The sequence below is a fragment of the Penicillium brevicompactum genome (genome assembly GCF_028827555.1).
Source record: "Penicillium brevicompactum strain IBT 35665 chromosome Unknown utg000005l_segment0_segment0, whole genome shotgun sequence".
NCBI classification, from domain to species: domain Eukaryota; kingdom Fungi; phylum Ascomycota; class Eurotiomycetes; order Eurotiales; family Aspergillaceae; genus Penicillium; species Penicillium brevicompactum.
In genome coordinates this window covers 526,522-539,727 of record NW_026623208.1, presented here as the reverse complement: position 1 = coordinate 539,727, position 13,206 = coordinate 526,522, and the positions used below count along the sequence as shown (strand labels likewise).

The 13,206-nt window shown below is 49.5% G+C and overlaps 5 protein-coding genes across 5 annotated transcripts; all 5 read left to right on the top strand.

The window, feature by feature from the left end:
* Positions 1-360: 360 nt before the first annotated feature.
* On the top strand, positions 361-2,316 carry N7506_006006 (class I adenylate-forming enzyme family protein; the record flags this gene model as incomplete). The annotated part of the gene is made up of 5 exons (XM_056955299.1): positions 361-667; positions 783-1,534; positions 1,593-1,687; positions 1,772-1,893; positions 1,952-2,316. 5 exons carry the CDS (start codon positions 361-363, stop codon positions 2,314-2,316), a joined length of 1,641 nt encoding a protein of 546 aa, XP_056809633.1.
* Positions 2,317-4,553: 2,237 nt separating this feature from the next.
* Positions 4,554-4,919, top strand: N7506_006005 (uncharacterized protein; the record flags this gene model as incomplete). Its single annotated transcript, XM_056955298.1, has 1 exon — positions 4,554-4,919. One exon carries the CDS (start codon positions 4,554-4,556, stop codon positions 4,917-4,919), a length of 366 nt encoding a protein of 121 aa, XP_056809632.1.
* Positions 4,920-5,927: 1,008 nt separating this feature from the next.
* On the top strand, positions 5,928-7,283 carry N7506_006004 (SNG1 family protein; the record flags this gene model as incomplete). The annotated part of the gene is made up of 3 exons (XM_056955297.1): positions 5,928-5,941; positions 5,983-7,067; positions 7,135-7,283. 3 exons carry the CDS (start codon positions 5,928-5,930, stop codon positions 7,281-7,283), a joined length of 1,248 nt encoding a protein of 415 aa, XP_056809631.1.
* A 734-nt stretch (positions 7,284-8,017) lies between these two features.
* Positions 8,018-9,918, top strand: phoD (phosphate:H+ symporter; the record flags this gene model as incomplete). Its single annotated transcript, XM_056955296.1, has 3 exons — positions 8,018-8,598; positions 8,650-9,149; positions 9,212-9,918. 3 exons carry the CDS (start codon positions 8,018-8,020, stop codon positions 9,916-9,918), a joined length of 1,788 nt encoding a protein of 595 aa, XP_056809630.1.
* Positions 9,919-11,102: 1,184 nt separating this feature from the next.
* Positions 11,103-13,094, top strand: N7506_006002 (putative GABA permease; the record flags this gene model as incomplete). Its single annotated transcript, XM_056955295.1, has 8 exons — positions 11,103-11,222; positions 11,276-11,346; positions 11,403-11,426; positions 11,486-11,575; positions 11,626-11,708; positions 11,770-12,167; positions 12,224-12,553; positions 12,612-13,094. The coding sequence occupies 8 exons, from the start codon at positions 11,103-11,105 to the stop codon at positions 13,092-13,094; spliced, it is 1,599 nt and encodes a 532-aa protein (XP_056809629.1).
* Between the last annotated feature and the right edge of the window lie 112 nt (positions 13,095-13,206).

Genomic DNA, 13,206 nt, shown 5'->3' with positions numbered 1-13,206 from the left:
GATCGCCCGGTGAGGCTCCACGCGTGTTGTCGGTGCCCATCTTAGAAACCCCAGCTTCTCGAATGCACGTGTTATTTTTGAAGCTCATAATCTTCAATAAATCACCTCTTGTAAAACAGCTGATGGCATGCTGAAACTGACATCCCAGTGGTTCTCAAAAATTGTCCTTGTGGGCCCAAACGTCCCATCCACCACTTACGATCAACCCTTTGGGCACAATATTGAGAAAAAAAGAAGAATGCTGTAAGCGATTGATACCCCAGAAGCAATATTTGCTTGCTATTATTCTTGTCGTATTTCCATGAGACCAGCTCATCTGATCTTCCACCTGCATCACTGAGGGATTGTTCTTGTTGGAAAATGGATCCTCGAGGCCTCCCAAATGATTTCATGTTCCAGCGTCTTGTCAATATCGCCAACAATCATGTCAAACGTGATTATATCACACTGATTGACTATCAGGCGGATTGCTATGCCAACCATGCAAAGCTGCTAGCTGATGTCCTCGAGCTTCAGTCTATCCTTTTCAGAAAGCTCTCTCGCGGGTCGCGAAAAGCATTAAACTCCGCTGAACATGTTGTTATTCTGCTGTCTGCACCGGCAGGATATGAATGGCTGGTCTCATTTTTGACCATACTGTCGTTAGGAGCAGTGGTCTCCCCCTTATGTTAGTTACCAGTTTCCCCAGACTCAAATTCCTCTAGCTCGTCAAGGAAAACAGTGCCATTTGAGCTCGCCTTGAAATATTGATTGCACAAGCTAACATACATGAATCTGACCAGCGACGGAGATCAAAGAAGCTGAAATGGCGGAGCTCTCAAAAGAGACAAATGCCGCTGCAATCATTTTAGGAAGTCTTTCACCTTTGAATGCCAACAAACTGGCAAGTTCTTTGGAATGTCCAGTTGTAGCTGTCAACGAGTGGCTCCTAGCGCAACCCTCTACACCACCAAAACAATTCCAGACCAATCATAAGCATGTCTTAGACGAGGAGTCCGCCGGATACTTGCTCTTTACCAGTGGCAGTACTTCGAGACCCAAAGGGGTTCTCCATTCACGGAACACTTTTACAACAGTTCTCAGTGGCCTAATTAGCACTGGTATTCTGAGTGAGCAAGACACTAAGATTTACACTTTCGCGTCGAATTTGGCATCGGGCATTGTATATTGTCTTTATACCTTGCTAGCTGGGGCGAAGATCGAATTCTCTGCCGGGGTCTGGAGCCCAGAATGGATGTGGGAAAGGATCCGGGAGGGACGAGCGACTGTTGTTGTTGACCAGCCTTCTCGCTACAAGGAGATGGCTGATTTTTATTGGAATGAGTTGTCATTTCGTTCGGAGCAAGAGAAGAACGCATACTTGAATGGGTTGCGACACTTCCGCTGGCCCGCAGTGAGTGGTTCACAACCTACTGAGGCATTCAGAGCAGGCTGGAACTCTATTCCCGGCGCCACGCATCTTATCAACAGTTATGGAATGACCGAGGTTTCGGGCATCACTGGGTTACCCCCAACTGGTGAGGACCCTTCCGATGTGAGTTTTGCCAAAAGTCAATTTTGAGCAATATTGTATGTGAGCTGACATATCAAAGAAATGCACTGGTTATCTGCTCCCAGGTGTCGAGGCAAATCTCGAAGACGGCGAGTTGGGGGAGCTGTTAGTTCGCACTCCAAACATGTTTATGGGGTAGGTTTGCGTGATATTCTATACTTGAGCTCGAAGATCGCAGTGCGCATCAGCAAATTGAGAGGCTAACTTGTCTGCTTCCAGCTATTTCAACCGGCCCGATCTTACCAAAATGGCTTTTGACGAGAATGGATTCTTTCGGACTGGTGATTTCTTCGAGCGAAGGGGTACGAAATATTATTTCCATGGGAGAGTAAGCGTGGATGGTAAGTGACCGTATCTCTTTTTTTGCGCTTCATTCTCTGAATGTTGACCATATTCAAGTGATCAACATTCAAGGGCGGCTGGTCTTTGCGGCAGACGTGGAAGCACAGATGTTGTCCCTACCATATGTCCAAGACGTCTATGTGGTTCCTATATCGCAAATGGGAACATCAGAGAAGATGGTAGCCGCCATAATTCGCCCATCTGTTGGGACGGCTTCAAATTTCCACGTCACAGTTGATCAACTTCGTCGTGACTTGAAGGGTTTGGGATTGGAGGAATATCAGATCCCAGTCGCTATTCAGCTCACTGATCCAGACAGATATTTGCCAATGGGCACTGGTGGCGAAAAGGGGAAGGCGCAGGCGATAAAGAAGTATTTCCCCGGTGAATGGGAGCCGTCGTTGGAACGCGAGAAAGCGTGAGGGGGCAATAATTGTCTTCCTGGATCTTGTTTCGCATCCGTGGGCTAATTCAAAGACATCTGGAAGCGCAACTAATCTTGATGACATGAAATTGGAAAATGAGATTGATAGATCGAAATGCACAAGCTCGTTGCCGATCCAAGTCTTTGACAGATGTTTGTAGACGCCATTCGTCCGTATTCGCAGTTGTCTGAAGCAGTCAACTGGTGAATATCTGGATTACATGTTCCTCTTGGTTCTTTCAGGTGTGATGTTGACACTGGAGCTCAACCTCTGGCGCGTTGCTGCTGGTTCTGGTAATCTTCAGAAATATCCTGGTAATGTATTAATGAGCAGGAATATCGTGCTAGGCGGGTCTAGCCCTCTCCCTTTTTTTTACTCTTGCCTGACACTGCCGTTTTAGGGAGAACTCTTGATCACGAGGTGTCTTCCGAAAGGCGAGTATGTCGACGTGAAAAGGTAGTAGAAAAAAACAAAACAAAACAGGAAGACAAGGCAAACGGGGTGGGAAAAGAGAAGAGGAGCCCCTTTGTGGAATGGAAAGAGAACTTGTGAGCTTCTCTGCACTCCACATTCTCATCTGCCCTTTTGTTCCAGGACTTTGTCCATCACTTCCCCGTGGTTGACTCTCGCAGGGACCATAGGCATTGCCCAAAACACGCGGAGAGACTTGTGGGTCATGAACTAAAGTTCTCGATACATTTGATGCCTTAGAACTCAGGCTTCATTTTCATTTTCTTCCAATCTGCCGCGCCCCTCATGTTTCTCTCTAACTAGATTCCTCAACAGCTCACCAACTACGACCTAAACCCTGATTGACACTATCCAAGCCAAGCAAAAACTTGGAAAAGATAGATAAGAAGGTCACTTGGGTAAAACCCCACCAAATCCATGACGCACGGTTGCACCCGATAAGCAGTTCTTTCATACGGAGTACTCGATCCACGGATCAAGACTCAAGACTCAAGAAATCCACTTTGGCACGGATAGAGCCTCGTGCGCTCTTGGGGACATTGGCAGTGACGTCGTTTAGTGAAAATGTCAGTGCGGGATATTCCCAGCCTGCAGGCCCAGCCGCTTAATTTCCCCGGTCCTCATGGATGTGGGCCTCGAGCAAATGTGAGGTGTGCCGCACAAAAACGATATTCGAGAGGTTGGAAATGAGGTTGGAGATTGATCGGTGTAAGTGGTCTACGTAATAAACTCGATATGAATTAAAATTAGGTGACACCTCGCGACGCCACGAACCAAAGACTGGAAATTAGTCCCGGTCGCGCTGGATAAAATGATAAGGTACCCGTCGGAATCCACATCCGATGGCCGCTTTAAGCCTACAAGTAAAATGTACCCGGATGAGGATGAGATAGCATATTTTACACTTTGCCCTTGACTACACGGAGTACGGAGCAGGCCGATAATAGACGTTGCGGGATATGTCCACTGCCGAAACGTCGCGGGCAATTAAGATCTAACGCTCGGAGAGGAAAGAAATTTCCATGCCGATCGCAGGAAGATGATGGTTCCCTGTTTTGCCCTGTCGATCGCATGGCAGCCGCATGGTTGTCAGTTGATTTTCATACGGACATCCCCAGCCACCAGTGCGGTTGATGCATCCAAGTAGAGTACGGAGTACTGCGTAGACAGAGCACAGAGTGCAAGCACTGCCGTTCGTGGCAAATTCGAAAATAGAAACAGCGTGACCCAAGACCCTGATGCATGGCCACAGGCGTGTGGGGAGTACGTACGCGTCTGCGTAAGATGAGTGTCCCAGCGACCCCCACTAACCCAAATGAGTCTAATTGATCATCGGTCTGGAATGATATCATACAAAACCCCCCGGCCACATTCTGAATTTCGTACTGGTTGCCAGGCGTGTAACGTAGGAGATCTATGCATATTACATGCATTGTAAATTTATTCCGTACTGTGCGTGACTGCTAAGCCGGAGTATACGTATGCCCGCGAACGTAATCGGCTGAAACAGACGCCTTAAAGAAGGATGGATCTCCCATCGGCAGTGCGGGTCTGAGCCAAATAAATTAAACTGGGGACTTCTCCTGTCATCCTTTTTTCTTTTCTTGCTAAAGAGACCCTGAATCTTTAAATACTGGGGCCTCGCCAGAATTTCTGCTCTACAAGCACTTGCCCTTGCCAAATCACTCGCATACCAGCTGCGCCAAGCCTCAAAGCCTCCCATCTATACCGGCTCTACGCTTGCTCTACACTACTCCTCCACCATGTTCTCTACTCTCCGCATTATCGTGGCCCTCGCCATGGTCCTCAACCTGGCCGCCGCCTTCCCCCTCATCGGTCGCGACGTTCAATGGTCATTCACCCTGTTCCCATCTCCCTCCTGCAATGGAACAATCGGGGACCCCCACGCCGGATCCGGTAGCACGGGCTGTCGCGCAGACCTCCACAGCGTCGCCTCCGCCTACAAGCTGAATACCGTCGCGGAAGGCTGTCGCATTCAATTCTTCGATAACACCATGTGCGACACAAATGAGCTTTCCGACATCGCCGGCCAAATCACACCCACCGACACCTGTCGCGTGGCCGACTTCCGACGCCGCTTCGGCTCCTACCAAGTGTCCTGCGAGTGATACTTTCCACATTCTTCTTTGTCTTCTTTCTACTCCGTACACTGTCTGGCACAGTATTTGGACTGGTTCCCGATCACAAATTTTGCCGGGACTCAACAGCCCCTGAGCAAAGACAGATTAGATTATTTTTTTTTTAATGATACCCATAGAGTCTAGACTAAATCAAACGAATTACGAATTGTCGATCACTGTGCACGCTGACCCTGGTTGGCTCCTTATTCGCGGATGGCTTATCGGCGATCATTACCCTGCGCTGTGGTGCCGACACGCGGGCTGGTCGTTTGTGGATCAAGATCCCGTTGTGAACGATAACTCATAACGATTGCTGGTGAGAGGTAAATTAGACTCGATCCCTCAAAAGCGGCGAAGGATCATGCACGACCCCTGTGAGATGACAGGGATCCCATGAAACGACGCGCAAGGGCGCATCCTGTTACAAGATCAGTTTCCGGGGTGCAGGGGTCAGGGGGTTACTGTGATAACTCAGCACAACGCCGGAGTAATTGCTCACGGGCCATCACGCTTAATTGATTGGTAAATTTCTGTGTTCGAGATTGAGGAGGCTGAACGCCGTATGTGATCAAATCACGGAATACTCTTTACAAGCCTAATCGACCCATGTGTTCCACAACAGCATCATACTGCATAGTAGTGCAACTTAGAGGGCTAGAACAATGAAACAAACTCCTTCGAAATACTCCGTACTCTATCGCCTTCGAGCGTGGAGCAGATGAGCACAAAAATTACGGACAATGAGATGTTCGCGGAGTTAAGCCAGGTACATTCCTGATGTTAACTCCGAAGGGAACTTCAGCGCCGGAAGCGGATCGCGGCCATCTCGTCGTAGTGCGGTATGCGTTGGAAAATGATCATTCTGAAACCTGAACACCTCCAATAATCTCGACGGCGCGGCAAGATGACTGCGGAAGCCGATTCAACCGACAAAAGTCTACCGGTGTCATTCTTTGACCCTTCCCTGAAGGAGACCCGGAGGCACATATTCTACAAATGGGCTCGCACATGTGAGTGACCTCGATCGTGAAAATGCAAGGGATACTAACAGTCTCCCGGTGGCAATTCTCTGCGTCTTCATCTTCGGCGTGCTCTCTCTTTTCTGGGGATCCCAGTATAGCACTGAAGCCAACTACTCTGCGCTCAAGGTCTGGGTCGTTGACTTCGATGGCCAAGCCGATCCATACCGCACGCCCGACCCGATCGTCGGCCCGACCGTCACAAATGTCGCCAACAAGCTGATCAACTCGGGTTCCCTGCATTTGGGCTATACCGTCAAATCGGCCGCGGACTTCGACTTCGAGCTGAGGGCCGTGCGCCAGGGTATCTACGACGAACACGCATATGCAGCTGTGGTCGTCAACCCCAATGCGACCACGCTCCTCCGTGATGCGGTCTCCTCGAACGCCACCACGTACGATCCTACAGGCGCCATTCAAACGGTCATCATATCTGCCCGCGATGAATCAACCTATTTCAACTATATCCTTCCGGATCTGACCATCTTCCAAAACATGGTACAGGCAGAGTTCGGTCCGAAATGGATTCAAGAGATATCATCCAGGAACCTATCGTCTGTGCCACCCCAGGCTATAAACCCAGCTATCGGGTTTACGCAAATCGATCTGCGACCTTTCGCACCGGCTGTCGCGGCGCCGGCTGTCACTATCGGCCTGATCTATCTGATCATCATTGCGTTCTTCAATTTCCCATTCCTTATGCCGATCCATGCATTGTTCATGAAGCCGAAAGATCACCCGCCATTGAAGGTACCGCATTGGTTGATCTGGCGGATATTATCCAGCATAGTGGCATACTTCTTTTTGTCTTTGTCGTACTCATTGGTTTCCTTGGCATTCCAGATCCCATTCAGCAACTCCCCAGCTGACGACACTATGTCAGCGGACAATCCCAATGCGTACGGCCGTGGATCTTTTGTTGTTTTCTGGATGTTGAACTGGGTTGGTATGGCAGCATTGGGATTCCCATGCGAGAACATGGCTATGGTTCTAGGATTCCCGTGGAGTTCCTTTTTCCTCATCTTCTGGGTCATCACGAATGTGGCTACGGGGTTCTATGCGATTGATCTCGCTCCTGCGTTTTACAAATGGGGATATGCTTGGCCATTACATCGAAGTGAGTTTTTTGTCTATCCGTTTTACAGATCCGTTTATTCTTTCAGGCCACTGACTTAATTTCATAGTCGTTGATGCATTGCGCACTATCCTTTTCGGGACACATTCCCGTATCGGGTTGGATTTTGGTATTCTTTTTGCTTGGATTGGGATTTCACTGGCGTTTTATCCTTTTGCAACGTACATAATGCAGTGGAAGATGAAGCGGGGGATCTGATTCAGTTATGTGAAGTAGTGTGGGTTGAGGATTGGACCATAAGCACAAGCAATAATATCAGTTCAGTACCCAGGCGCGCTTCCCAATCATAACCTAGTCAAAGCATGCCGTGTGCGTTTGAGGGTACTCTCATATGCACTGATCTATCCAGCCGCCAGTGCCTCCGTGCGTGCGTGCGTGCGTTTGTGTATAAGAGCTCATGAAGTGAGTGATTGTGTCCAGATTGACATGTCAGGTTTTTACCTAAGTAGGGGTGTTTAGTTATTTCACAAGATCGCCCTAAGTATATGTGAATTGTCCTGCTGAGGAGAGTGTGGATCTACTTCTTCCATGCGGGTGGGCACCCGCAAAGCTTAAGTTCACCTCCACGTTTGGAAACTCACTTCGTTCCTTCGTTCCTTCTCTCTTTCCTTCCCACGTGCTCAATGCCTTCACGCTCATTGGCCCATCCAGAATGCTGGCCGGTACCTGATAATTCCACGTCCTGTGGGACCTGCAACTCATGTACCTCTCAGCCCTACACTTTCCGCGTAGGGCTGAAGTACTTCGGTGAGCCTCTCCACTGGGAATTTGGACAATGTGTAACCGTCACTAGCGCCGCTCAGCATGACCCAATACCCCCCCGTATAAAAGAGTCAGGTTCCTCCTTTCTCTTCTTCTGTTCTCCCCTTCTCCTTGTTTTTCTCCACACCTCAACATTCGTTCCTTCGATCTTGACGCTTCAAACCGTCGAAATGGTGTCCTCTGATCCTCCTTCGGGAAGGAACTCCCTTCGTAACGCATTCGCCCCTGCGGAGGACGCTGTTTCTCTTCCTGAGTGGAACGAGAGAACCTCTTCCGTTCAGGTTTCACCTTTCGTCAACACCGATGAGGATGCCTTTGAGCGCCGCCGTCATGCCCTTAACAGCATCGACAACGCCCATTTCGGCTGGCGCCACATCCGTGCCATCATTGTCGCTGGGGTGGGTTTCTTCACTGATGCTTATGACATCTTCGCTATCAATCTTGCCATCGGCATGATTGGTATTGTTTACTTCTCTGGCAAGATCCCCACCAGCGTCGACACTGCTATCAAGGTTTCTACCTCTGGTGGCACTGTTGTCGGTCAACTCTTCTTCGGATGGCTCGCTGATCGCATTGGTCGCAAGCGCATGTATGGCTTTGAACTGATCATCATGATCCTTGCTACCCTTGCCCAGGCGCTTTCTTCCGGCTCTCCCTCTATCTCTACCACTGGTCTTCTGGTCTTCTGGCGTGTTATCATGGGTATCGGAATTGGTGGTGATTACCCTCTGTCCTCCGTGATCACATCTGAGTAAGTTTGTTCGCACAATACTTTGTCGCTATTCGCTAACACACTGCCCAGATTCGCGACTACCAAGTGGCGCGGTGCCATGATGGGTGCGGTCTTCGCGATGCAGGGTCTTGGTCAATTTGCGGCTGCCATGGTTGCTTTGATTGTTACTGCCGGCTTCAAGGAGACCCTCCTCAACGCTTCAGATGCTGGGCACTGCACTGGTGAATGCGCTCTCGCGGTTGACAAAATGTGGAGGGTCGTCATTGGAATCGGTTGCGTTCCTGCCGTCTTCGCTCTCTACTTCCGTCTTACCATCCCAGAGACTCCTCGATTCACCTTCGACGTTACACGCGACCACATCAAAGCTGAGTCGGATGTCGGCGCCTACCTCAAGGGTCGCAACGGTTTCCCCATCGCCACCACCCGGGGGAACACCGTGATGAGCTCGGAGAAGGATGATTCGCGCCTGCCGAAGGCTAGTTGGTCTGACTTCCGCCGACACTATTCCCAGTGGAAGCATGGAAAGGTTCTCCTTGGTACTGCTGCTTCGTGGTTCTTCCTTGACGTTGGTAAGTTGAGACCCCATTCCATCTTTATCTCCTTTGAGGTTCCATCGCTAACGTGTTTATAGCTTTCTATGGTCTCGGTCTCAACAACTCGATTATTCTCAAGGCTATCGGTTGGACCGGTGGAAGCAACCTTTACGAAGTCTTCTACCGCAACGCCGTTGGAAACCTGATCTTGATCTGTGCCGGTGCTATCCCTGGTTACTGGGTGACTGTGGCGACCGTTGATACTCTGGGACGCAAGCCTATTCAGCTGGTGGGCTTCGCTATCTTGACCATCCTGTTTATCGCAATCGGTTTTGGTTTCCATCAGCTCAAGCACACCCACAACGGCCTCCTCGGACTGTACGTCGTCGCTCAATTCTTCTTCAACTTCGGTCCTAACGCAACCACTTTCATCGTGCCCGGCGAGTGTTTCCCAACTCGCTACCGCTCCACTTCGCATGGTATCAGTGCTGCCGCCGGAAAGATCGGTGCCATCATTGCGCAGTGTGTCTTTGGACCCCTCGCTCACCGTGGCGCTACCAAGACAGATGACTCGCCCTGGCTCAATCACGTCATGGAGATTTTCTCCCTCTTCATGCTCTGCGGGTTCCTCTCCACTTGGCTGATCCCCGAGACCAAGCGCAAGTCACTTGAGGTGCTCTCTGGCGAGAATGGCCCGACAGTCGTCGTCCAGACTCCTCGCACTGCTGTGCCTGTTAAGGACGAAGTGGACGCAACTACGGTTGCCACCACTACAGCCCCGGCTTCCGCTGAGGCTCACGTCTAAACATTTCATTCTGAGCTCAGCGTATCCATCGCTTTGCTCTGAATCGCGTTGAATAAGCGCATCTCTTATCGCTTTTCAATCGCTTGAATGTGTGCCCCGCTTTGAATGTGCGTCCCAGTACAACGAGACAATGAGGAAGTGATCTGGTTCGTTTCACTACGCTGCTCTTCGGAGTGAGTTTGCTTCTTTCATGTGTTTCCGATGAACTGGGTCAATTGAGTGAGTTGTCCGCGAGCGATGCTTCTTCCGCCCGGACTGAATGGTCAGTGATTTTTAATTTTCCATCTCTTGCTTCTTAACGCAGAGATCTAAGTAATTGCTAATACACTTGTATTGCTTCCATTTCCCTTCCAATTAGGCCAGTGACAATAGTTTAACCACCTAGTATCAGACAGAAGATGCCCCGCCACCTTACCCGACCTTTTGACTACGGCGTCAGTACGGCGTGAGTACGGAACAAACCCTAGGCTGTTTTAGAGTCGTTCTCCTACCAAAAACACTGACTTGATAGGGAGGTTCTGAAAACCCCTAGGATCATGAATTCATCACCGCTGATCTTTCATCGAATATCGTTGCCGTTGAATCACGGTCCAAGTTCTGAAGGGTTCAAGCTTCACATCTTTCCACTTGATATTCACTCGCGCCATCCACCTGGACTCAGTTCCGCATGTATCACTTACAAATCCCACCGCCTTTGGCAGTCTCTCGCTAAGTCCTGCGAAAGAGTCACAAGTTTACACTTAAGGAGGACTTAGGGCGCGGGACGCAGAAATTAGCGCGGAATTAGCGTTCGGCCCCGGGCGGCCCCCGGAAATCAGAGTTCGCGCCGCCAACACAATTTGCTCGTGTTTTTGTCCCACAAGCACATTGTACGCTACATGCTGTAAATTGCATGAGGCTTAATGAGGTTGCATCGTGTTGCAACACCATGGCAAAACTAGTATCTAGCCCAATTACGGAGTACTCACGCCACCAAATACCATCTCCGGGTGGCCTGCCAAGGCTGACCCTTGCCAGTACCCGCATTAGCGCATACGAGGTGCTTCCCACCACATGCAATTATGTTAAGAATTGATTACTTCGGACACTAGTTTCAGGAAACTTTACTCGGCGGTAGACAAAAGTCTGCGCTTGATTTTGTGTGGTGGTCTTCTTTGCTTTTTCCTCTTCGGCAGTCATCCATCATGATGTCTCGAGACTCGAAGGAAGTACCCCCGTGCGACATGCAGGAAATTGGTCCCTTGTCAAATAAGGAGCTGGATGACGCGAATCTGGCTCGGTTGGGAAAGCGTCCCGTTTTGAAGGTGAATGAACACATGTGATGATGTGAGCTTTTGTCTGTGTTAACGCGAAGTAGAGAAACTTCGGGTTGATGTCAATGTTGGGGTTCAGTTGCACAATATTGATTACGTGGGAAGGAATCGTGGTGTGAGTGATTGCTGGTATAGAAAAATGGATATAAACATTGCTGACAATAAATAAAGGCTTTTCTTGCAGGCATATCAAAAGTAAGATCAACAGATTGCCTTGTGATCGATACCACAACACTGACAGATCGGCTATATAGTGGTGGTCCAGCGGGAGCTGTATATGGATTTCTCTTCGTCTGGGCCGGTGTCGCAGCAACATTTGTGGTTCTCTCAGAGCTGGCATCGATGTATGAATCACTATTCTTTCCTGATACACACCCAAGTGACCGATAAATAGGGCACCGACATCCGGGGGCCAGTACCATTGGTGTTCCATGCTAGCCCCACGGTCTTGCATGAAGCTTTTCAGCTATATCACGGGTAAGCTGCAAGATTCGAGATTGTTCAATAAATGTGGCTGTGAATAATAACACAAATATAGGCTGGCTCACAGTCATTGGGTGGCAGGCTACCTTTGCGACTTCGTGTTATCTCGTCGGAACTTTGATACAGGGCTTAGCTGTTCTCACAAACAAGGACTACGTTCCCAAAAATTGGCATGGAACTCTGCTATATTGGGCAGTGGTAGCCTTTTCTATTGCTATCAACAGCGTTGGAGGAAAAGTACTTCCCCGCTTTGAGGGAATGATCTTGATCTTGCACATTCTGGGTTTCTTTGCCATTCTCATCCCACTCACTTACATGGCCGATCATGGGACCTCTGAAGAGGTGTTTACGCAATTTTTGAATTTGGGAGAGTTCCCTTCCCAGGGGCTGTCCTTCTTCGTCGGGACTGTCGGCTGCATCTTCGCATTTGCTGGTGGTGATGCGGCGGTTCATGTGCGTCTACGCTATCCCGACCTCATTTTGACTTACTTACAAAGATTTTTCCTTAGATGTCCGAAGAGATCACGAATGCTTCCGTTGCTGTTCCGACTTCCATCATGCTCAGTGTCTTGATTAATGGATCAATGGGTTTTGGCATGTTGATCGCCATGCTGTTTTGCAGCGGCGATCTTGAAAAAGCCTTGAGCTCCCCTACCGGATATCCCTTCATGTCGATTTTCTATCAGGCAACAGGATCAATCGCAGGTACTGCCGTCATGGGATCGATTGTTACTACCATGGGTGCTACAACATCAGTCGGCATGTTGGCATCGACCTCTCGTCAGTTCTGGTCTTTTGCCAGGGACAGAGGTATTCCTGGCTGGCGGGTGTGGAGCAAGGTACACGCCCACCGTTACTACCAGACGCATCCGAATTCAGAAGCTAATGCACCGGCAGGTCACCGAAAAGAGTGCGCTGCCCCTTTACTCGGTATTCGCGACCTCTGTTATCGCCTGCCTTCTGGCTCTCATCAACATCGGCTCACCTGTCGCATTCAACGATCTTTGCTCGATGTCAATCTCTGGCCTCTACCTGTCATACATGGTGGTCGGTAGTCTTCTTCTGTGGCGTCGCTGCACGGGCGGAATTGGTTCCTCTCGGGGCAATGATTCCGCTGTTGTCAACACTGCCGGTGCAAGGCTAGTCTGGGGACCGTTCCACTTGCCCGGGATTTGGGGTATCATCGTCAATGCCTGGGCCTTGATCTATATGACCATTGCTGTCTTCTTCACCTTCTGGCCCACTACCTGGGTGGTAGATGTTCAGACGATGAACTTCAGCGTGGTTGGAACTATGGGCACAATCCTTCTCAGTCTCTTTTACTACCTTTTCCGTGCGAGAAAGGTTTATGATGGACCGATCATGGAACAAGGTCTGTGAATGCACTTTCAAAAACCAATACCGGCCGACGTCAAATTGAAATGATCTGTATACTTTCGGCAAAATATAAATCGAACCATGAATGAATTGGTGAAGAATTGAAGATCTCCTT